Genomic DNA, 21,955 nt, shown 5'->3' with positions numbered 1-21,955 from the left:
TCATCTTTCTTTTCCTTTTTGTAAGAGTAACCAGCCAATCTCACATCTGGGCTGTATTTCTCAAATTGGAGATGGTAATAGCATCAATAATACAACTATACTGTTAATTGCTCTGCATTTTCTTTTCTTCTTTCAAGTTTGCTTACATAATTTGTCCAAAAAAAATCCCAGTTTATTTCATCATCTTGGCTGATCTGAGGAAACAATTTTAAATAATATTCGTGAATATAGGTGATAAATTTTTACTTTTCTGGACACTAGATAAAGACTAATTTTACAGCACCTTTATGCTCAAGTCTGTGAATGGGCTTAGTGCACAATGTTACTTGGACTCGGGTGCCCATGTCCGACACGGATACGTGTCCAAGTGTCCGACCTAGTTATTTTGTAGCTATTTTGTGAAAATTTTCCACGATTTTGAACTAAAATGAAGTGTCCAAGTATCCCACCCATATCCGAGTGTCAAGTGTCCGACATGGGTACGTGAGGTGAAGTGAAGAGTCCAAGTAGTGCACCACAGAAAGTGTGGTAATATCAATCTTTGAATCCCGAGAAGCTTTGTTGACCTGATTGGCTTTAGTTTCCTTTTTTTGTTTTCCTTTTCTTCCCCTGATATAGTTTTGCTAATCTTTAGAGAGCTACTTTCCTCCTACCAATTGGAATTCTTCAATTTGGCTACACAATGTATGTCGCTAAAGGCGCTAACAGATCTTACTTGTTCGATGTACTGTAGGTAGAGATTTATCCCCTAAAAATCCATTTGACAGAGACAATGTACAGAATGATGTGGGAGTATCTTTTTCCCGAAGAAGAGCAAGATTCTCAGAGGCGGCAGGTTAGTCTACAACTCTTGTGGTCCTTTACTCCTATAAACATCGCAATGCTCCAATGCTAATGAAGACCTAAACATCCCCTGCCAAATACCTGACCAAAAAAAAGAATTGTATAAGACTAGAATGGGTGTCAGTGTCACTCTGTGCATACAGGAGGATAAGGATTTAAATCATCACGTTCTCAGGATATTGATGAGATTGTTCTGATTGTGACTTGTCATATTATGCCATCCAGGAGGTTTGGAAGGTTTCAACTACTGCTGGTTTAAAACGAGTGAAAAAGGGTTCTTTCCCACAGGAAGGTTCTGGATCCAAGGACTCTGAAGGTTCCTCTAGGACAAGTGCCTCTGGAGTGCCTTCAACATCTGGAAGCACTCCTACTGACACCTCCCTGGTGAGCTCTAGTTAGGATTCTGATGCCCACTGCCCATGAAGAGTTTTTTTTTTTAAAAAAAAAAAAAAATTATTATATTTTATTTTTCTGGCATTTGTGAAGTTAATTTTGTAAAAAATTCACGAGTATTTTAACATATGACAAGTTAATCAAAGATATCTTGGTTTTTTCAACAGGCATCAAAACAAAACAAACCAAATACTGGTACAGCGTCAGAGCTGCGGAGAACATCTTCGTTTGACAAAACATGGGAAGAAAATATTGCAGAATCAATTGCTGATGAGCTTGTATTACAACTTCATTCTTCAAGCACATCTAACTCCAAAAGTGGGCCTCTACCATCAAGCGAACAACAAGATGACTCTTCTAAAGGTAAAGCAAAAGACCCCAAACAGATCAAATTGGGTCGTGCATCTCATGAAGAAAAGAAGGTAGGGAAGTCTAATGATGATAAAAGATCAAGGCCCCGAAAAATGATGGAATTTCACAATATCAAGATAAGTCAGGTCAGTAAGTTTTGTTTGATTGTGATACTTCTTAAAGAATATATGCATCTCCTGAAAAATGATGCATCATAATTTTAAATTTGTAGGTCGAGCTACTGGTCACTTATGAGGGATCAAGATTTGCTGTGAGTGATTTGAGATTACTCATGGACCAATTTCACCGTGTTGAATTTACCGGAACTTGGAGGAGACTCTTTTCAAGAGTAAAGAAACATATAATTTGGGGAGTTTTGAAGTCAGTGACTGGAATGCAGGTAATGTTAGAGCTATATACCTTTTGTCCATTTCTTGGTTCTTATAAAATCGCTTTGTTATTCTCCACATCTTATTTGTAATTCTCTTCGTAATGATACTGGACTCTACAAGTTTTACCCTTAATCATAAGGGTCCAGATGTGATTGATGAGGATGAATCTGAACTAATCTTTGCCTACTCTATGTTTAGTGGGCTTAAATGCACAACCCAATCTTTCTACTTGAGCAGCCCTTGAATACTACCTTCGTTCACCATTTACTTGTTTAACTTTGACCCCGTCTTTTTACTAATCTATAAAAAAATATATTATAATTTAAAAAGTTATTGGATTGATCTAAATGTATATTTAAATGCGAAGTATATATTTTCAAAATACCAACTTTAAAAAAAAAAAAAAAATGTTGTCTAATAGACAACTAAAATATTTATGGTCAAAGTTGTGTTGGCAAATGTGAGAGTCAAAAATGGTGAAACTATTGCTAAACAGAGGAAATATGTTTTAGGTGATTTTTTTTTAATGTTTGGCCTACTGACCGTAAATAATTGGAATTTGTCTTAGGCACAGTTAATTATTATCTATCTTCAATTTGCAGGGAAAAAAGTTCAAAGACAAAGCACAAAGCCACAGGGAGATTACAGGACCTGGCATCCCTGATGATCTTAACCTCAGTGACAGTGATGGTGGTCAGGCAGGTAAATCTGAGCAGTTCCCAGTGGCCTTTCCTAAGCTTCCTGTAGATGGAGCAGGTGATGGTTTTGTTACTTCTATAAAGGGCCTGTTTAATACTCAGCGCCGGAAAGCCAAAAAGTTTGTGCTACGCACCATGAGGGGTGATGCAGATAATGAATATAATGGGGAATGGAGTGAAAGTGATGTGGAGTTCTCACCTTTTGCAAGGCAACTAACAATAACAAAAGCTAAGAAGCTGATTAAGCGACATACTAAGAAATTCCGCTCTAGAAAAGGTTGGTCCACTCCTAATCTCTCTAATAGCCTGTGCACCCTCATACTTGAATACTCCCTCCGTGTTTAAATAAATACAACATTTTTGACTTTCATAGAGTTTTAGGAAGGGTAGTTGAATTTATCAAAATAATAGGGAGTGGGGTATTAGTTTGAGGAGAGAGAAGAGAGGTAAGTGGTTTTGTGGGGACCATTGGTTGGTAAAATATTATTAAAAAATAGAGAAAAGTTGTAACGTTTCATTTATTTAAACACGGCCGGAAAAGGAAAACGTTTCATTTATTTTAAATACAGAAGGAGCAATTGTTATACTAATATGCTTGAGGCTTATTCTTTTTTTGGGACCTTGAGAATACAAGCACTTCATTTCAAACTAATAGTCTACTTGATTTGAGCATTTGTGAATTTTTCTGTGTATCACTAAAACTAATTTTTTTTTTTTTTTTTTTTTTTTTTTTTGAAAGTATCTCTTTGATATGTAGTATAAATTCAACAAATGTGTATTAAATTCTAATTTTGTACAGTCAAAGTTATCGAGCTTCGATGAATGGAAGGAGAATCAAGAGTACTATATCGAGAGCAGCTTTTTAGGACATCCTAGTCTTCTTCCTTTCACTGTTACAATAGTGACGGACTGACAGTGACTTTAACTTAAGTGAGAACTTACAGATATGATAATTGATAGTATTACCCTATTAGGCCTTTAGACCATGTTCATGGTCTTTCTGAAATTAGCTGAGGAATATCATTTTGCTGTATATATATTGTTGTACTGATAACTGTTTTCTACCAGGTCCTATTCAACAAAAAGATTCACTTCCTTCATCTCCAAAGGAAACCACAATATATGAAAGTGATTCTTCAAGTGAATCCTCGCCTTATGAAGATTTTCGTGACTACGAAAAACAACCACATTAAGGTTTGACAGAAACCTGTAAAAAGAGTCAGATCGAAGATACTTTTATAGGAGTGAAATTCTTTGAGAGCCTGATTGAACAGCTTCTTCTGATGCCACTCTATTGATTATGTGGCACAACTTCAGTGCATTCAGATTAACTCATCTGGCTGGGTCTCATATACGATTTAGATGAATTCATTGCCAGAATGCCAGCTCGAGACACATATCTGGAGTAACTTGAAACTTTCTCGCCCTACACTGAGAGTGTCTCACAGAGCACTTGAATATACTGTTCAACACTCTGGGTTCAGCAGCTTCCAAGCCATGAATGGCACTGTGATTTTGTAGGTACAATTTTGAAGTCACCTGTTCTCCTGTAAATTTTACAAAAAAAGACTAAATACTCGTCAAATTGAGGAAAAGAGAGATGAGATTGTATAGAAACAAAATTTTGCACCACCTTTTCCTTAGATTTATACTTAGTATCTCCAGTTAATTTTACTGGAATTACTGCTATAGTGCTATGTAAAGTGAATCATTAAAGGGAATATGATTTAGTTCTCAATGAGTACAATGTTAAAAGTGAAACCCCTCTTCCCATGTGATTTGGCTGTGGCATTTAGTTTCAGATGATTTTATTAGATTGTTCATTGTCATGAAGAACTTAGATTCTGCAAATAACATACTCGTTTCTCAACGAGTTCAATGTTGGCTTCATCCTTCTTCCCCTTTGAAAGCAACCAGCACTCTAGTAGAAATTCAAATTCAAAAACCCTGTGTCAATTGGTAGTCCGGAGTTTATGATCAATTAAACTGTAAATTGTACAGATGATTCTCACTATCAATTTACTCTGTACCATATTGTTTTTGAATATTACGTTGGGATGCAAAACTTACTTCTTACTCCCGAGCACATAATAAAGGACGATATTTGACCTTTAATATTTTAATTTTGTGTACTTTGTATAAGTTTAACTTATAAAAAATTGATATTATGAAAATGTACATGGTAACAAATTCAATAAATTTTGGTTTTTATATATTAGTAAATAAAATGCATCAATATTTGTTTGAAGGAAAAAAAAAAAAAGTCAATATTTAGTGATGCACTTATTTAGATATAAAGGGAGTATTTTTTCTTTTTTTTTATTTTTTTTTTATTTTTAATGATTGTCAACTAGCTTTGTTGGTAAAATTTTACGAAAAAATATTTAAGACTTATATAGAATAAACAAAAGGTCTTTAGACTCTTTACACCGTGTTCTTAGAGGCTCAACAACGACCTAAAGATTAATGATGCTTTATTTTGATGGTTTTGCTAGAATGTGGAGAAATGACGATGAAACTTTTCATGCTCTCTCCTGCACACACACACACACAAATTTAACCGTGAATCATCAAAGATCAGTATTTCCACAATCACGAGAACAACATAACCTCAGTGACTGATTTTATCATCACACAAACATTGTCTTCAACATTACAAGATTACATTCACCTCATGGTGAATTCCCATCAGTTGAGACTCAGTACATCACACACAAGCAACAACTTGAGCAATAGCAAGACAAGAAGCGACTCCTCGCTCGTGAGGACATAAGTCTAAATGTATAGCAGCAATCACTCCAATAATCTGATGCTGACCAGCATTAACGTCTAGTCTTATCGATTGACACTGTAATCAGCATCAGTGCATGCTCTTGAGATTTCACTTCAAGTTTCAAGTTCAGTCTCTTTTGTGAGGCAATTACACTCTGTATCTGTCAAGGACATATGTATAATCACAATTCACAAATCAGTCAATTTAAAAAAGACATAATAATTATGCTCAATTATCAGCATCAGTTACGACAACCAACAGTAATACAAATACTTGATGAATACCTAATAATCACTGTTGGTAGGAATATCCACGTCTGTCTCAGAACTATCATCAAGCTCAGCCATATTATCCTGCAAACGTTCACTTTGAAATTGAGCAATAATCACTAAGTGCAAATTAGTCAAGAAAGCCAAGTTAAATCCACAACCACTTGAGCTAGAAGGATGTTAAATGATACTATACTTCTTTGTCAAAGTTGCCAGACGAATCTGCAGCTATCTCTGTTAGCATGCTAGTTGCATCTGCTATCCTATGAGAATTCTGGATGATGCCAAGTTATAAATCAATGTTATGAACAAAGTAATTAATCGCATGCAAGTTGAGGGAATTCAAGCAACCAAGCAATAATACTGTATGTAAAAGTATTGAGCCAATTGAGGCAAATTGGACAGATACAAAAGCAATAAGCATGCACAAATATCAATTACCTCCTTATGGGGTTTGGCAAACGAATTGACATAGGCTATAGTTACAGCACTGGAATTACCCTTTGGGGTTCTCTGCATGTAAAAATCAGTGACATAAGGAACAGAACCACTACCAATCTTGTACAAGTGACACACGGAGAACATACAAGCTTACACGGTTTGGCAAGTGAATTTTCTTCAACAATGGAAGGTTTACTATCAACTGGGGTTCCCTGCGATTAAAGTGGAGTTACACATGAGTTTAGCTAAATTCATAAAGGCTACTAAGCAATGAGTTACTACTACTCTAAGAGATAAAAAGTGAGATCTCTAATTATGTCCACCACAATTATTCTGGTATAATATCAAAACTTTAGTGTACCAGCACAGCAAGAGCTGAAAAATATCCCATACAACACTCAAGCTCAGCTATCCCCGAGGAAAAAAAAAAACATGTGCTGGGTGGTTAGTAGTTACTAACTTTCTACCAGTTACTTTCTACTAGTTAGTTTGAAATGCAAAATAGCTTAAGGATACTTACAGGTTCAGCTTGATCAAGTATGAAACTTCTTCTTCCTTTACTTAAATTTCTGAGTGTTCCCTACACATAATTTCAACTAAATGAGCGAGGAACCCACACTACAATAACAATGTACAAGACTACGGGTAAAATCACAAGTGCATCTTTCAGTATTTAGCAAAAGCACAGGTAAGACATAAGTCCTGAGAAAAAGTTAACATAGATTTATACAACATAACTCCAGACAATGTTCATGCAGAGCCTCATATGATCATATTTTAAGGTGTGCCCCCTTATTGTTCACAAGCATCAATAAAAGGTAGTTATTTTGTGAAAGGTCCACATAGCGAAACAAGTAACACAATGAAGGGTGTAGAGAAATTGTCCTCATATGACATCTACTTGCTAATATATCAAAGTTCTCAGATAAAGTCTCATGTACCAGTCAATCTTTAACGTGAAGAGATTATGTCATACAAAATATACCGATTGTCTGACCAGGAACAGCAAAAACTAGATCATAACCCTAGTAGAGAAAAAGTTGTGCAGTAAACTTGCAAGGTCAATCTCTATAGCTCAAAACCTCAACGCAAGTGCATAGGTGAAGCAGATTTTAGCAAACTACTGCAATTTTGCCCCATATTCATCTATGTATCTAGCTGCATCCTGTGGTCCTGGCGTCCTTTCTAACTTCCATAACCTTCACTGTCTTATGAACTTACATTTTATATCATTCAGCAAAATTTAACACATAGACCATTTTACACAGACAGAACCTACACAAATGGATTCCTCTATCCTACAGCACATTATTTTTAATCACTCAAAGCCTAATGCATATATGCTGATTTTATAACATTTTATCTCTCTCAAGAATCTTAACTCTAAAACATTTTAAAAACAATATTATGATTTCACACCTTGTTGGCCCACATCAGTCCGCAAGCATTGCACAAGGTTCTTGGACCAGATGGTCCGCGTCGCATTGCTGGTGTATCATTTTCACTAATACCACAATGCTGACACTTGTTTGAACTGAAAATTATGGAGAAAATTAGAAAGGGAAAATACATAAATTTGGAGATAAGCTAGTTACCCTTCAGCATGGTGTGCATATAGGAGGGGGATTAAATTAACAAGAACTCACACAGTATCTTGTCCCTGGGTTCTACCAACCACCAAGTTCTTCTTAGCTTCCAAATTGGAAGATGCTGAACCTTCTCTCAAAGATGCAAATTGGCCATTCTTCCGATGCATCCTAGAAATAGAAAAGAGAAATAAAGCACCACTGGTGTCAAGAAGCAATCCCTTGAATTGACAAAAGTAATCACCTCAAAGCTTTTACAGTCTCTGTCTGCCTTGTTGGTTCAAGTAAAGAGTGTGCTTGCATGTACTTTGTGGAGTTGGTGTTATATATGAGTGAAGATAGCTACAGACCTCATGGGTTGGACTCAGGCATACATATCTAAACATTTGCTGCAATTCAAAACCGTGGTGCACAGAGCCAACAGAACAAGCAGATACATCTTTATAAGTGTGTGAACATTTGGTGTGAGAACTAATGAGTACAAGTTCTACATCATGTCTACGACCTACTTAGCATAGATAAAATAGCATTTCCAACAGACCAACAGTGAATACAGCAGCACACAGACATAACAATTTCGTAACTGACTGATAGAAATATGAAACTGGAAAAGGAACTTAGAGAGAAATATCACCTTTGAGCAACCTCCTTTCGTATAGTATACCTGATTTTGTTATCAAAACACCTCTCTTTTCTTTTCTCCCGAAACCTAACCAAGGAAGCTATCCGGTGAGAAATAATGGATTTCCTCACAGGACTTCCAGTGACCTACAAATTCATTACAAAATCAGCTCAAAACATCAATATAGGAAACCGATTATTATATATCCTTGTCACAAGCTTCTCCAGCATCACCTATTGTCTATAAATTTTTTTTTCTTTTGATTTTTGAAAAGTATTACCCTATTTTCTTGTCCAAAAGCAACCTCAGTTGTTGGGACTCCAGCATGAGTCTCACGTTCTCCAAGGAGCAAGAGCACTGCTTGGACCTGTAGTTTGAAACTCCAATAAGAAATGCTTCTGTCTCACACAAGCTTACTATCAAAATTATTTTATAATCAGCATACCATATACAAGGAACATCAGTAAGAATTAGGAATCAAAAACACTTGGCATAACAAACAATAACGTTGATACATGAGATCAATAGCAAACAGAACATTGAAATCTAAGAAACACTACTCAGCTCTGCATATCACTTATTACACTACACATGAAAAACGAGGAAGAAAGGTTATGGCAAAGGAATCCCTCAACAAAAACCAATATCAATCCACAGAGAGTAACCTCAAATGTAAAACAAATCGGTTTTACCACCTATACTCCCTGATCTTCGTAATGCTAGGCAAGAGAGACTTACAAAATATTCTGACTGATATAATAACCTTAGATATAGAATCGTCGAACAAATTTACAAAAAGACTACATAATATTAGAAGTGAAAAAAAATATGTAAAAAATAAAAAAATATATCAGCAAAAGCAATTATGGAGAGCTACATGATTCGTCTTCTTACAACTATACAATGTTATCAAAAAACAAAAGACATGAGCAAAACATATTTTATACACACACAATCTGTACATTTATACACGTTTCGAAATTTAACACATTTCCTATAAAAAAAAAAAACACTAACTTGACATCTTCGGATAGTAAATAAGTTGCAAAAATCACACATGAACAAAATTAATAAAACCAAACCAAACCACTGTACCATAAAGTACAAATAGAAGTTTACAATTGGGAATTCCTAGCAATATTTAATAACACTTAGAATTTTTTATAGGGGAAAGTTTTCTATTCTATGCATTAGAACAAGAAAACAGACAGAGATGTTTGCACTTCAAATATTGGAATTAGTATTGATACCTTTTAAAATTATGTGAGAGAAGTACACATGAAGTGCTAAATAAACCTTCTAAATCACAACAAACAACAGTAAATCACATCAACCAATTAAAATTGATCACAAAGAATATTGGCATAATCAATGTCTTAACCTTTTCTTTGCAATTTCCAAATGCATTCTCAATATTTTTCAGCCGTACGAAAGAGAGAAAAAGTATTGTAAAACTATTCCCTCGTCTCCCTCTCAAAACATAATATACCCTTTATCTTTCTCCTACAAAATTTACAATGTTCAACTATGACCATGTTTAGCAAAATTAGTAGTCGTAGTAGTTGTGAACTCTTCTACTAGTTGAGTATCACACTTAGCTATTAAAGGAAAATCGTCGAAATACTTGTTTGAGGTAAGCCTTCCACACCACTAGTCTTAAACCCTAAAATTTAGAAAAATATTAACCTTCAAATTATTCTAAGCTAATCGTGGTAGCTTTTGCTAAACACTACTTAAAAACACAATTTGGCAACAAAAGCTACACCAAAAGATAGCCCCGAACACACTTACTACAAAATATTAAAAACAAAAACAAATTTACACCCCGTCTTGTGTACAACCTCGATATCAAAATCAATTTGCCAACAAAAGCTACTCTCAAAGATAACCCCGAACACACTTACTCGACGTATTAAAACAAAACAAATTTACGACCCGTCTTTTGTACCACCTCGTTATCAAATTAACATAGTAACATGTTCATACTTAACATAAAATTCCTCGAGATAATCAAATTGTAAAAATTTACATAATTTATACACAAATTTCATAAAGATTAAACAACCAAAATAGAATATCAGAAGTGCAAGTACCTTTTCAGGGGAAATAGCAGGGAAAACAAAGACCTCTCCTTCAAAAGACAAGGTCAGTTCACTAGTCCTGCTACAACTACTACTACCACTACTGGGACCCATCCTTCCATTCTCTCTCCTAATCCTCACCGTCTGATCTTCATCAACTCCGTTGTCTTCCATTGAATCATCACCGTCCGATTCGCTGGAATATTCTCCGTCAACGGGAACCTCCCCTTCATATGGCCGCGATTGTAACGGCTTCGGATTCGCCGCCATTGCCAATAATATTCAAAATTAAAATTCAATTTTGGGAAATTTAATTTAATTTTGAGTCAATTATATATTGAATTATTGGATTATCCAAAAACAAAATTACAAAAATTGAAGAACAAAAATAAAAAGGTGACCCCCAAAAATAAATATAACAATACAATTTTATTTATTTATTTTTTTTTAGGTGAGTAATGCAGTAAACACTGAAAACAAAGCAGGAAAAAAAAAAAAAAAAGAATTAATTTATAAAAAAAAAAGGGTACACGTCGACAATGGTAGGGAAAGATGGTGATGTTGCGGAAATGTTAGGTTTAAATTAATTTTATTTAATTTATTTATGAATACGTAGTCTTTGTAGTAGTTATTATTATGGTTATTCATGTGGGAAGTTTTGGACCGTTTGATATATTTTATAGTGGTGATTGGTTAAATGTATCATCAATTTTGGGACCTACTTATGCTAATTATGGATCATGATGTGCACATTTGATCATATCCTTTTGTTAATTGTGATGATGAGGTTTTTTTTTTAATGGTGGTGGTGGTCGTGAATGGTCGTGCTCGGGTTAGGGCGGATTTAGGTATCGAGGTTGAATGGATTGTTTTGACTATAAGTTAGACCAATGAATCCGTTCTCGGGTTGCACTAATTTGAGCTTGGACAAAGTTTGGTCGATTTGGTTTAGAGGACATTGCCTAGCCCAAATAAATGTTTTAAGGCTAGACTCCATCTGTATAGAAAAACTGAAAAAGAAATTTAATATATCCAATCTTATCTAATCAGCAAGATCACAAATGATGTGGTATATATACAAGTGAGCATTGTAGCAAATGGGTCATTGATAAAGATGAGCATGCTCAAATTATGAGGTGTAAACTCAAGATAGCTTTAGCCCTGTGTTGGTCACCAGTATACAGATTTCAATGATAGCAAATTAAGTGGCAATGTACCAATTTAAAACATGGAAGGTAAATGAATCGCGTAACTATACATTTGAAGGAGAATGACTTAAGTAGAGGCGGCTGGTGTCGAGGTTGAGCAATTGGAATCAGTGGTCCTCTTCTAGGATGCTTCTTACCTGAAACTTTGGATATGATACTTGCCAAAATACTGACCTGATCTTCAATGGATGGTGATTTACTCCCTCCAGTTTTACTAAGCAGTTTCAGCAGTCTCTTGAGATATACGTCTATTTTACGAGGAGATGGTCCTAGTTCTGTCCTCAGCAACTGCACTTCCCTTTGAAAATAGTACCTCATTTCTGGTGGTAACATCATTCGCCTTATTTTGTGAAGAAATATATCCTGTAGTGTATTGAAGCAGACAGCAAGTCCAGTGCACCGCTTTGATCTACAGCCAGAAGGGAAAAGTAAAAATAATACGTAGTTGTGAAAATAGCATAGCAGTACAGACACAGAATTCAACAGCAAATCTTGCATCTCCAAAGTACCAAGAACTTAATGCTTTTAAGAAACCAAAGAGGTATCTGCTAGCAGGTTTAGAAAATTCAGCTTCTGAACTTCATTTAGTTGATCAGTTTTTTCCCATTCAGAATTCTTCACAACTCACAGAATTATATTGAAGTTCAATTGCAGAGCCTGCAGAGCCTTCCTCTAAATTATCACCAGAGAAATGTAGGGCGTGATTAAAGACTATCGGGCATCCATATAACTCTTTGGAGTAAACCGACTAATCATATGAAACAGATGAGTAAGAACTTGAAAATCAACTAAAACAGATGAGTATACAGCAGAGTCACAACTACCTGCCCACTATCTATTCCAAAGACAGGTAAAGACGAGTTTTTCTTTCTTGAGTACCATATCCTTCTACTCACAATCTTTCAAAGTCTCTGAGGATTGACCACCAGGAACTTCCTCATAACTCACCTCCTCAGAATTATCTAATACATTATTACTCTCATTGGTGCAGGGTTCACCTCATGAGTGATTCTGCAAATTCCTTTTTTGCTGTGGAATGCCTGCATTAGCCTTGTTTTCGCAAGTTACTACTGCAACTCCATTTTCTGAAGCACTAGACTAAGCATGACAAAATTCTCATGAAAATGGTTATTGTGTCTGACCTTTATATTACGGCACCATGGCCACCAAGTATCTACTGTCTTCTCAAGTTTCCAGTTAAATAACTTAGCTACAGATTCAGAATATATATAAGATTACCATACATGTGTATCAGTGTATGACAGAAATTGTTACTAATACATCTGTATCATTAATACTTCCAATTCCACTCACATGACAACTATTATTACTCCGGAGAGAGGGCCTATTAGATACCAAAATGACACCAATTCAGCCAGTATATATCTCAGGATGATTTCTGGATACATGTGATGAACCCTTCAACAAATAACAGCATTAAATCAGTGATAAGATAAAAAAAAAAATTAAGATAGTGATAAAGAGCCTCTTGAAAATGATTCTACTACATTTCATTTGCAAGAACAGAACATAAAACACATAAGTATCAGAATTTGTTGCAAAGTACAATTCCATCTGTGTGGTTGATTAATAGAGGGGATCAGGGGGATCAAAACACTCCCCCTATTTCAACTCTTCCTACTATGCTACTCGCCTACCATCGCACCACATAATCTAGTAGGCCTACAAAGCCTTGCACTATAAGAATACGAAATCAATACAGGAAACCAAAAATGTTACTCATTTACCACATCAGAAAGTATAGCAATATATCTTTTTAAGAGGAAAGAACATCCATGGTCTCTTCCTCAGTCGTTCCCTTCACCCCATCATTCATTGCCATCTCCACTTCATCATTAACCGCTTTCTCCACTTCATCATTAACCGCTTTCTCCACTTCATCATTGACCGCTTTCTCCACTTTGTCATTAGCATCTCCCCTCACTTGATCATCAGTTGATCCCTTCACTTGATCATCAGCTGACCTCCCCACTTCATCGTCAACTGCTCTCTCCACTTCATCACTAAAAGGGCGGAAATCAGGGTAGTTACAATGATTTAGGGAATGTAGCCAAACAGCAACAAATCCTTCCCTAAGTTCAGTTTGGGCTACATGGGAATAAATGTACTTCATTTTGAATTCTTCGGCTTCTTCAGCATAGTCTTTCATCGACACCTCCTCGTGTGTGTGATTCCACTTATTGTTATATTAGGTGAAGAAACATTCATCCAAGTATAACCCAACCTCTGGGGCAGTAGGCACATTTATGCGAAAATCCCTGAAAATTCATCACACAAACGCATTAAACAAAGAACAAAACATTTCTCAGTTAAACATACAGCCAAAAAATTCATCAAACTTTTTTCTTACTGGTCAAATGCTCTCTCAAAAATAGATTCAGGAACGAAACCCCTCATTACAGACACAGCCATCCCAATCAATTTCCGTATCTGGTGAAGCATGAAGCTCTGCCCAATAACTTCACACTTCACAAACTCGATCCCATCTATCGTAACAGTTGTGTTTGCTTCAAACGACACGATGTATCGTTTAGCTGATGGATCCTCAGGCTTAATTCTGGTGGTAAAATTGTGAAAATTATGTGTTCCTTCATAATACTTAAGTATTCTATTAAACCTCTTTCTCTCCTCTTCGCCATAATTGAAATCACTTTTCTTTTCCTCCCTAACCTGCTCTTCCACAACCAAAGACTCCGATTTTGTAACTTCAGAACCATCCTTACCCTCTATCACAACATCACACTCTACATTCTCATTCTTCTCATTTTCATTACAATTCGACGAAATACCAGCACCAGCATCAGTCCCCTCATTCTCACCAGCAATCAACAATGCATCACAACTGTTCGACGAAATGCCTGACTGAACAAACCCACCATTCTCCCAATCTCTCTTATTACCCATCAACCCAATAACCTTCCTACCCCTCTCAGAACACCCAGAACACTTAGCAAGCTCATTCTCAGACCCTAAACTAGCCAAAACACTCTCCCGATCGCGGTGGCAGCTAGGATCAAGCGCGAAAACCGACAACAAATACACATACCTCCTCCTATCACAAAACTTCTTAGCATTAAACGAAGGTGTTACCCTCTTATACCCAAAAATCTTAAACTGAGGAGGAAGATGAGAGCTCAATCTTTCAACAAACCCAGGTGGGTTAACATAGAACCTGCCCGAAACAACCTGACCGACGGCACTAACCCCTTTATCAGTCCTCGCGGAACGAGCCCAATCAAACCGTTTGGGACACCCGCGGTCAGCTTCGGGAACTGCGCCGGCGAAGAACAGGGCTTCTTCAAGGTCACCTTCAATGGTTTTTGCACCTGGGTTTTTCTGCATACCTTGGTATCCTACCCCACAATAAGCGAAGAAGATGGCAACTTTCCGGCGCTTTAGATGGAGAGGTCTGTTTCCGACGGTTGTTTCTTCGTCGGAAGTTGCGGTGGTAGAGGACATTTTGGGTTTTTTGAAGGGTGGTTGTTGGTTTTCCGGGAGGTCTGGCGGTGGAGGGAGTGGAGAGGAGAGAGATTGAGGTGGGTTTTGGGGTTCGGATTCGGGTTCGGGTTCCATGGTGAAGGTGGTGAATTGGTGGTTTAAGTAATGGAGGTGTTGTGTTCGTCCATTTGCAGGAGGGCGGTTTTCGAAGAAGTGTGAAGAAAGAGTGATGGCTGATGGGGGTTTTACTGTTAACTTTTAACTTTTCTATAAACCCTAAAATTGGAAAATGTTGGAATTTCAAGTTTTTACTATTCATGGCTACTAATAAAATAAGACTAGAAACCAAAAACTGGACAAAATAGTAAGGAAAAATTGATATTTGCTACCACCGAAAGCACCCTGTGTCATATTTGCTACCCGTTTAAAAAATAAATAAATTATTTTGCTACCACACAAATCCCTAAAATATATATTTCACTACCAAATGTCTAAAGCCGTTACTGTTTCCGTTAGTTGGGTTTAGCCACCATTCAACCACCTTGCAGCCACCCCTCCACTTCACTGCCACCCGTCCCCTCAACTGCAACCCCCTCCCCCTGCGGCGCCGGCGCGACCCCACCCACTACCCCTTCCCTTACCCTTTCGACCATCCCTAATCCTAAACCACCAGCCCCAAAACCACCCTAAACCACCAGCTCTTTCTCTATCTTTTCGCCGCAAAAATTGACCCCACCATTGTTAATCTTCATGAAGGTCTCAATTACAAGGCCGATTCCGTCGTTTATTTCCAGAGAATCACAGTGATTGTTGCCGATTTTGTTCTTCACTATGCAATTTATCGAATTACTCGAAAATTGGATTCAACAAAGCGAAGATTGATCTGGATTTTGGTTATTTGGTCACCTGCATTGTTGATTGTTGATCATATGCATTTTCAGTATAATGGGTTTTTGTTGGGATTGCTTTTGATTTCGAATTCGGCGTTAATGGATGGGAGGGGGAAAATGGTGGTTTCCGTTAATGGAGGTTGGCTGCGTAGGGGGAAAAGGAGGGGGGTGGGTTCGCGCCGACGTCGGCCGAAGCTCTGGGCGCTGGCCGCCGACAGGGGGGAGGGGGAGGGGTGGCTGGATTACTTTGTTTTATTATTTTTTTTTTAATTTTTTTGAATAAACTTAACGGGTTCCATTAAGTGGTAGTGAAATTTTAATTATGTGATTTTAGGTGGTAGCAAAATATTTTTTTTTTTTTTTAAACGGGTAGCAAATGTGACACAGGGTGCTTTCGGTGGTAGCAAATGTCAATTTTTCCAAATAGTAAGTATAAAGTAAATTGCCCAATGTTTTCAAATTAGTCCAACTTCGATGAGAAGTTAAGGATGAATTTCTCTTCTTTAGCGAGAGTCAAAAGGTCGTGAGCCAGTGGCTATGGGGAAGGAAGGGTCTAAGTAAGGAGCTATTGATAGTGACGTATTTCAGTCAATCTATTGTGAAAGGTGGGGTAAAATTTCTGATTGAGTTAAGTGATTTTAACATTGTTCAATAATTAAGTAGTCCTGTAAAAAAAATAATAATAATAAATATAATTGAATGGGAAAAGCTTATATAGAGAGGTCACCCCACTCAATCAGGCTGATTGATGAACCATTGTAAATCAGTCACTTTTGTAGAGCAGCTTTGCAATATAGTACTCTGTACATTTTTTTATTGTTTTAAAAAAAAAAACTTAGATCTAGCATCACGATTTAGGAATGACGAACCACCACCATCTCCGTTTATCCCCTGCCATCTCACCAATCAACCAAGAACCACCACAATCATCCTCTTTGTGTCCCTCTTCTTCTTCCATTCTTCCTCCTTCCTCAACAACTAACCACTCTAACGCCGCTTCACGGCGATAACAAAAAGACACCCTAAGAGCAAAAGGGTGTAAATTAGGGTCATATCAACCCCTTAGGGGTAGCATCTTATTCGTAGAAACAATTTTAATTACCTTAGGTGGTAATGGCGTTGTTGTAATCCCCCGTATTTTTAAATATTTTATAAATGAAAATTTATTTTATTTATAATATTTATTTGTTATTTTTCATAATTTAATTTCAAAAGTTTCAAATTATTAATCTGGGTCGAAAATTATTTGAACAAATTATTTTATGCACCTTTATTCTACAATTTATGTCCAATCATACAAGCCTAACCCATTTGTTTACTTAATCGACCCATTATTTTTATGAGGCCCAATCTTTCTTTTTACCCTACAATAATTCTCTCCTATAAATATCCCATGAATCTTCAAAAATTTCCCACACAAAAAGGTTAGTCTTATTTTCATCCTCCTTTGTTTCTTTATTTTGCTTAATGTTAATTTAATTGTTTTGGGTTTTGATTTTAGTATAAAGATTATATTTTTAGTATCAAATTATATTTTAATGGTATAAAGATTATAAATTTCAGATTATATTTATGTTATAAATTTCATATTTTATGAATTATAAACCTAGGGTTTCAATTTATTGAAAATCATGATTTTAGGGTTTTTATGAACAATTGATTTAGGGCTTTTATAGTAATGATGTTTTGAAATTTTGGTGATTATAACTACTGATTAGTTTAACTTAATTCCAGATTATTTTGAACACATAGATTCGTGTTTTAATTTTTAGATTTCCGTTCGTTAATATTAATCCCGTTTTAATCCCGACCAGGTTCTAAACTCATCCGATTATGACAAAAAAGTAGTGTTTTCCATGTGGAAACCACGTTTTAAGAAAGACTCACTACCTTTGGTAGTGAGCAACACCCTCTCGAGGCCAAATTCAGCCTCTAAATATGATTTTCGGGCAGTTTTTTATTTTAACGAAGTTTTTACATACTTAAAATATTATCCTTGAGTTTGATTAATAAAATTAATTATGTTTAAAGTTAATTAAGCATAAATATATGTTTTTATTGAAGTTTCAAGTGTTGGAAATAGTTTCTAAGTACTACTTTTGATGTTTTATAAAGAGGGTTTAATCACCCATTAAAAAGAGAGATTTTAGGGGTTTTTATATAATTTTCAGATTTTTATTAGACTTTGAACTTGCTGTAATTTCATGTATAAGAGTGTATTTTAAGGTTTTTATGAAGAAAAATTTAAAGAACTATATATAAGCCTTTAATTTTAACAAAAGGGAAGGTTTTAAAGTGTTGTTTGATTTGGATTTTGAAGGTTTTAAAGTAAGTTAGTATTGCTGTAAATTTAATTGATTGGGTATTGATTGAGATGTTATTATTTGGCTTAGGAGAGGAGTTTATTGAAGGTGATTTCTAGTTAGTAAAGTGGCATACTAATTCGTTTGCTCAAGGTACGTACAAGTTACAAAACCTTGCTTTTAGGTGCATGTTTAAGGACGAATCGAGAACTTAGTATCATGTCTAGGGATGACTGGGTTAAATTGTTTGGTTATACATTGTGAATTTCCTTTGACGTGCACTATTCCTTATCGTAATTATTGGTTATGTTCTAATTATGCAAGGTGCGCTTAGAGGCAAAGGTATGTGATTGGTGAAATGACTTAATTATTACTCATTCATGATTTAATGAAATAGGATGAGTAAAGGAATGGTTCATGTCTTATAAGACAAGGTTAAGAGTTTGGGGTGCCTTATGCACTCAAGGTGTTTATACACCGAGGTAGTAAAGGAATAAATAATAAATGTTGCTTGCCACTAATAAATCAAGAATTGAAATTGAAAAGTTGCTTTACTTGATTGAATTGATATTGGATTGATTGTATTGTTATGCATATGAGTCATCACCAAGTCTAAACCTGTAAATCACGTAAAGTGCAAGATGGATGAGCAATAAAACTCTGGATTGGTGCACTTCTGGAGTAATGACAATCAGGGGTTGGGGTACATGGGGTATTAGCCGTGTACTTTTCTCGAGGCCGTCTGATCTACGAGTCTCTTATTTCAAATATTTTTCAAAACTAGGAGTTAGGTGAGATCTCATACTAACTACGGTCACGGAGTCGCGCCCGTGGTCGTTGGATGTTTATTGATGTTTCCGAAAGGAGGCATGGGGTTTTTCTTTTATTGATGTTCCAAATAGAGCATGGGTTGGACAACCTTGTCTATTGCGTAATCCAATGAATAAAAATAATGATTTACCTATTATTAATTAATGGAGTCTTAGTAATATAAATAGTTGAGTCGTGTGTTGAGTCTATAATTTAATGATGCATGATGATTGATTATTAGTAGCATGTTATGGAATTCTTAATTTATTTTGCAGCTTGTATGTACTCAGCTTTGCTGATTGCGTGCTTTATGTGTCTTTCTTTGGTCATGGCCTTCGCCTTTCAATGACCCTGTGACGATCCAATTTTTACACTTGTAATATCGGGGAGCAGAATTACCACAGGTTCTTACACATGCAGCATTCATCAGGGTTGTAGGATCTTGAGTAGAGAGTTGGTTGTTTCATTTTATTTCTTTTGCAAGTTTGAATTTATTTTAATTCGATTTTATTCGACACTATTTCTTTTGGGTTTGAATTTATTTGAACACTGAATTTAATCACTTACTACTTTTATTGGGTTTTGAATAAGGGCCTTAATGGTTCCAAGTTGTATGACTTAATTTGGTTTCATTCGTTGGTTTTAAAACTTATTTATAACTGATTTAGTTTTTCCGCTGCTATTTTCTGATAAAGCCTTAACGTTTGAACACGTGGCGGTAGCACGCCAGTAATTCTCTGGAATATTGTTCAGGGTCCTCAGAGGTTTAAAGAGAGAATTATTGGGGTGTTACAGTTGTTATGATGGAGGAGGAAGAAAGTGAAGTGAGCTATAATGGAGGGGGAAAAAAGGAAAGAAAATACAAACTTGCCCCCTAATATATAAGTGACATGTCTTATATGGCCCCATTTGGTAAATCAGGTTGATGAACATGTATTTTCTCGCTTATACATACTGCTCATTGGTGCATACAACCATATATTGAACATCAAACCTAATTTTAAAAAACATAAACACCCATTTCAATCATTAACGCCAATTAATGTAAAGTCTAATGAACATAACATCAGCTTACTCGTAGTGGGTAACATTTATGTTCATTGGAGTTAGTCTTCATATTCTTCGAAATTAGGCTTGATGTGCACTATGCATACACCTCCACTATCACATTTGCATACATTGTTGGCTTCACTAGTAGAAAAAGAGAAATTGGCACCGGTTCAAACCCCCCAAAACCCACTGGTTTGAACCGCTGAGTTTGTGGGGGGTGCCAAATCCTCCACATATGCCATCGGTTCAAAACCGGTGGGAAAAAGAGCTTTTGGCACCGGTGGCATATTGTTGTTATTAGCACCGGTTAACCGGTGCCATTACTGTCCAAATTTTTTTTTTATTTTTTAAAAAGTCGATTTTTAGTCAAAAATTCAAAATAATGTCCCATATTATTTGTCAAATTAATGTCCGAATTTCTTTTTTTTAAATTAATGTCCAAATTTCTTTTTTAAAATTAATGTCCAAATTTTTATTTAAAATTAATGTCCAATTTTTTTTTTTAAAATTAATGTCCAATTTTTTTTTGTTTAATTTATGTCCAAATTTTTTTTTTTTAAGTATCAAACACCTACACCACCACCAACCACCATCCGCACCACCTAAACCCACCAATCCCACCCACCACCAGCCCACCATCCGCACCACCTTAACCCACCAATCCCATCCACCACCAGCCCACCATCCGCACCACCTTAACCCACCAATCCCACCCACCACCAGCCCACCATCCGCACCACCTTAATCCACCAATCCCACCCACCTACACAAACCCGCCTACCAGAACCCACATGCACCCACAACCCACGACCCACCCACATCCCACCGTACCCTACCTGCACCGAACCCAACTACCACCCATCTTAAACCACCCAACTAACCTAGATTTGTCACCCTACCCATGAAAAATACCCACCACAAACCGTCCAACACCACCAAAAACCACCATAAATCGTCCAACACCACCAAAAACCACCACAAACCGTCCAACACCACCAACAACCACCACCCCCGAAATTCACCACCACCCTCGAAATTCACCAACACCCCCGAAATTCCACCAAAAATCTCAAAAAAAAAAAAAAGTAAGAAAAACATAACTTACCTCGAATTTCACCAACACTCTCGAAATTTGCTTGAATTTGGGTTATAAAGGTCAAATTCGACCATGAAAAACTCTAGATCTAGAGTTTTCATGGTCGAATTTGACCAGAAAACCCTTGGCAACGATGGTTAGTGGCGGCGGTGGTGGTCGAAAGAGGGGAAGATGAGGGAGGAGTAGACGAAAGAGGAAGAGGAAGAGGAGAGGGGAAGAGGAGGAAGGAGGAGACAAGAGAAGAGAGGAACGAAGGAGGAGATCAGAGAGAATGAGGAGAGAGAAGAGGGGACGGAGAAAATAAGGGAGGAGAGAGAGGACGAGCAGGAGAGAGAGAGGAAAGGGGAGTGAGGAGAGAGGCTGAGGAGAGAGGAATGTTAGGGTTAGGGGTTTATAAAGGGGGGGTGGTTTTTTTTTTTAAAAGAAAGCCACCGGTTTTGAACCGGTGGGTTTTATTTTTTTCCCACTAGTTCAAACAAACCGAATCGGTGGCAATACCCACCCCACAAAATACCGCCCATTTTCCTCTATTTTTTCCCACCGGTTCAACCCGAACTGATGGCCATTTGGCAGTGCCAATTTCTATTTTTCTACTAGTGCTTAATGCAATTTAGGCTTTGTTTGTTCTACTTGACTTACTAAATTAATTTGACTTGGGATAAGTTTCTTATTTTTACTCCGTAGTATTGT

The 21,955-nt window shown here is 36.5% G+C and overlaps 3 protein-coding genes and 1 pseudogene across 3 annotated transcripts in view; 2 read left to right on the top strand and 2 right to left on the bottom strand.

Moving 5' to 3' along the window:
* Positions 1-4,463, top strand: part of LOC145586583 (protein SABRE-like) — a 39,595-nt gene extending 35,132 nt beyond the window's left edge. The window contains exons 18-23 of the mRNA XM_081643456.1: positions 734-835; positions 1,069-1,227; positions 1,404-1,733; positions 1,820-1,987; positions 2,582-2,954; positions 3,746-4,463. Coding sequence (XP_081499582.1) covers positions 734-835; positions 1,069-1,227; positions 1,404-1,733; positions 1,820-1,987; positions 2,582-2,954; positions 3,746-3,870 — 1,257 coding nt within the window. The 3' untranslated portion in view covers positions 3,871-4,463. The remainder of the gene's footprint in view (positions 1-733; positions 836-1,068; positions 1,228-1,403; positions 1,734-1,819; positions 1,988-2,581; positions 2,955-3,745) is intronic.
* Positions 4,464-5,276: 813 nt separating this feature from the next.
* Positions 5,277-10,905, bottom strand: LOC145586582 (GATA transcription factor 19-like). The gene is made up of 11 exons (XM_081643455.1): positions 10,462-10,905; positions 8,649-8,735; positions 8,381-8,514; positions 7,807-7,917; positions 7,580-7,694; positions 6,681-6,740; positions 6,307-6,372; positions 6,161-6,232; positions 5,916-5,993; positions 5,735-5,803; positions 5,277-5,610 (listed from the first exon to the last, which is right to left on the bottom strand). The coding sequence occupies exons 1-10, from the start codon at positions 10,717-10,719 to the stop codon at positions 5,735-5,737; spliced, it is 1,050 nt and encodes a 349-aa protein (XP_081499581.1). The 5' UTR covers positions 10,720-10,905; the 3' UTR covers positions 5,277-5,610.
* The window catches only part of LOC145586580 (NADPH--cytochrome P450 reductase-like), a 184,763-nt gene continuing 171,776 nt past the window's right edge, over positions 8,969-21,955 (top strand). The window contains exon 1 of the mRNA XM_081643454.1: positions 8,969-8,979. The gene's annotated coding sequence lies outside the window, so the exon portion shown is untranslated. The remainder of the gene's footprint in view (positions 8,980-21,955) is intronic.
* LOC145584348 (uncharacterized) lies at positions 11,605-15,157 on the bottom strand (annotated as a pseudogene).

This window comes from Chenopodium album, chromosome 16 (assembly GCF_948465745.1).
Source record: "Chenopodium album chromosome 16, dcCheAlbu1.1, whole genome shotgun sequence".
Taxonomy (NCBI): Eukaryota; Viridiplantae; Streptophyta; class Magnoliopsida; order Caryophyllales; family Amaranthaceae; genus Chenopodium; species Chenopodium album.
The sequence above is the reverse complement of the archived record's forward strand: the minus strand, read 5'-3'. Positions and strand labels throughout refer to the sequence as shown.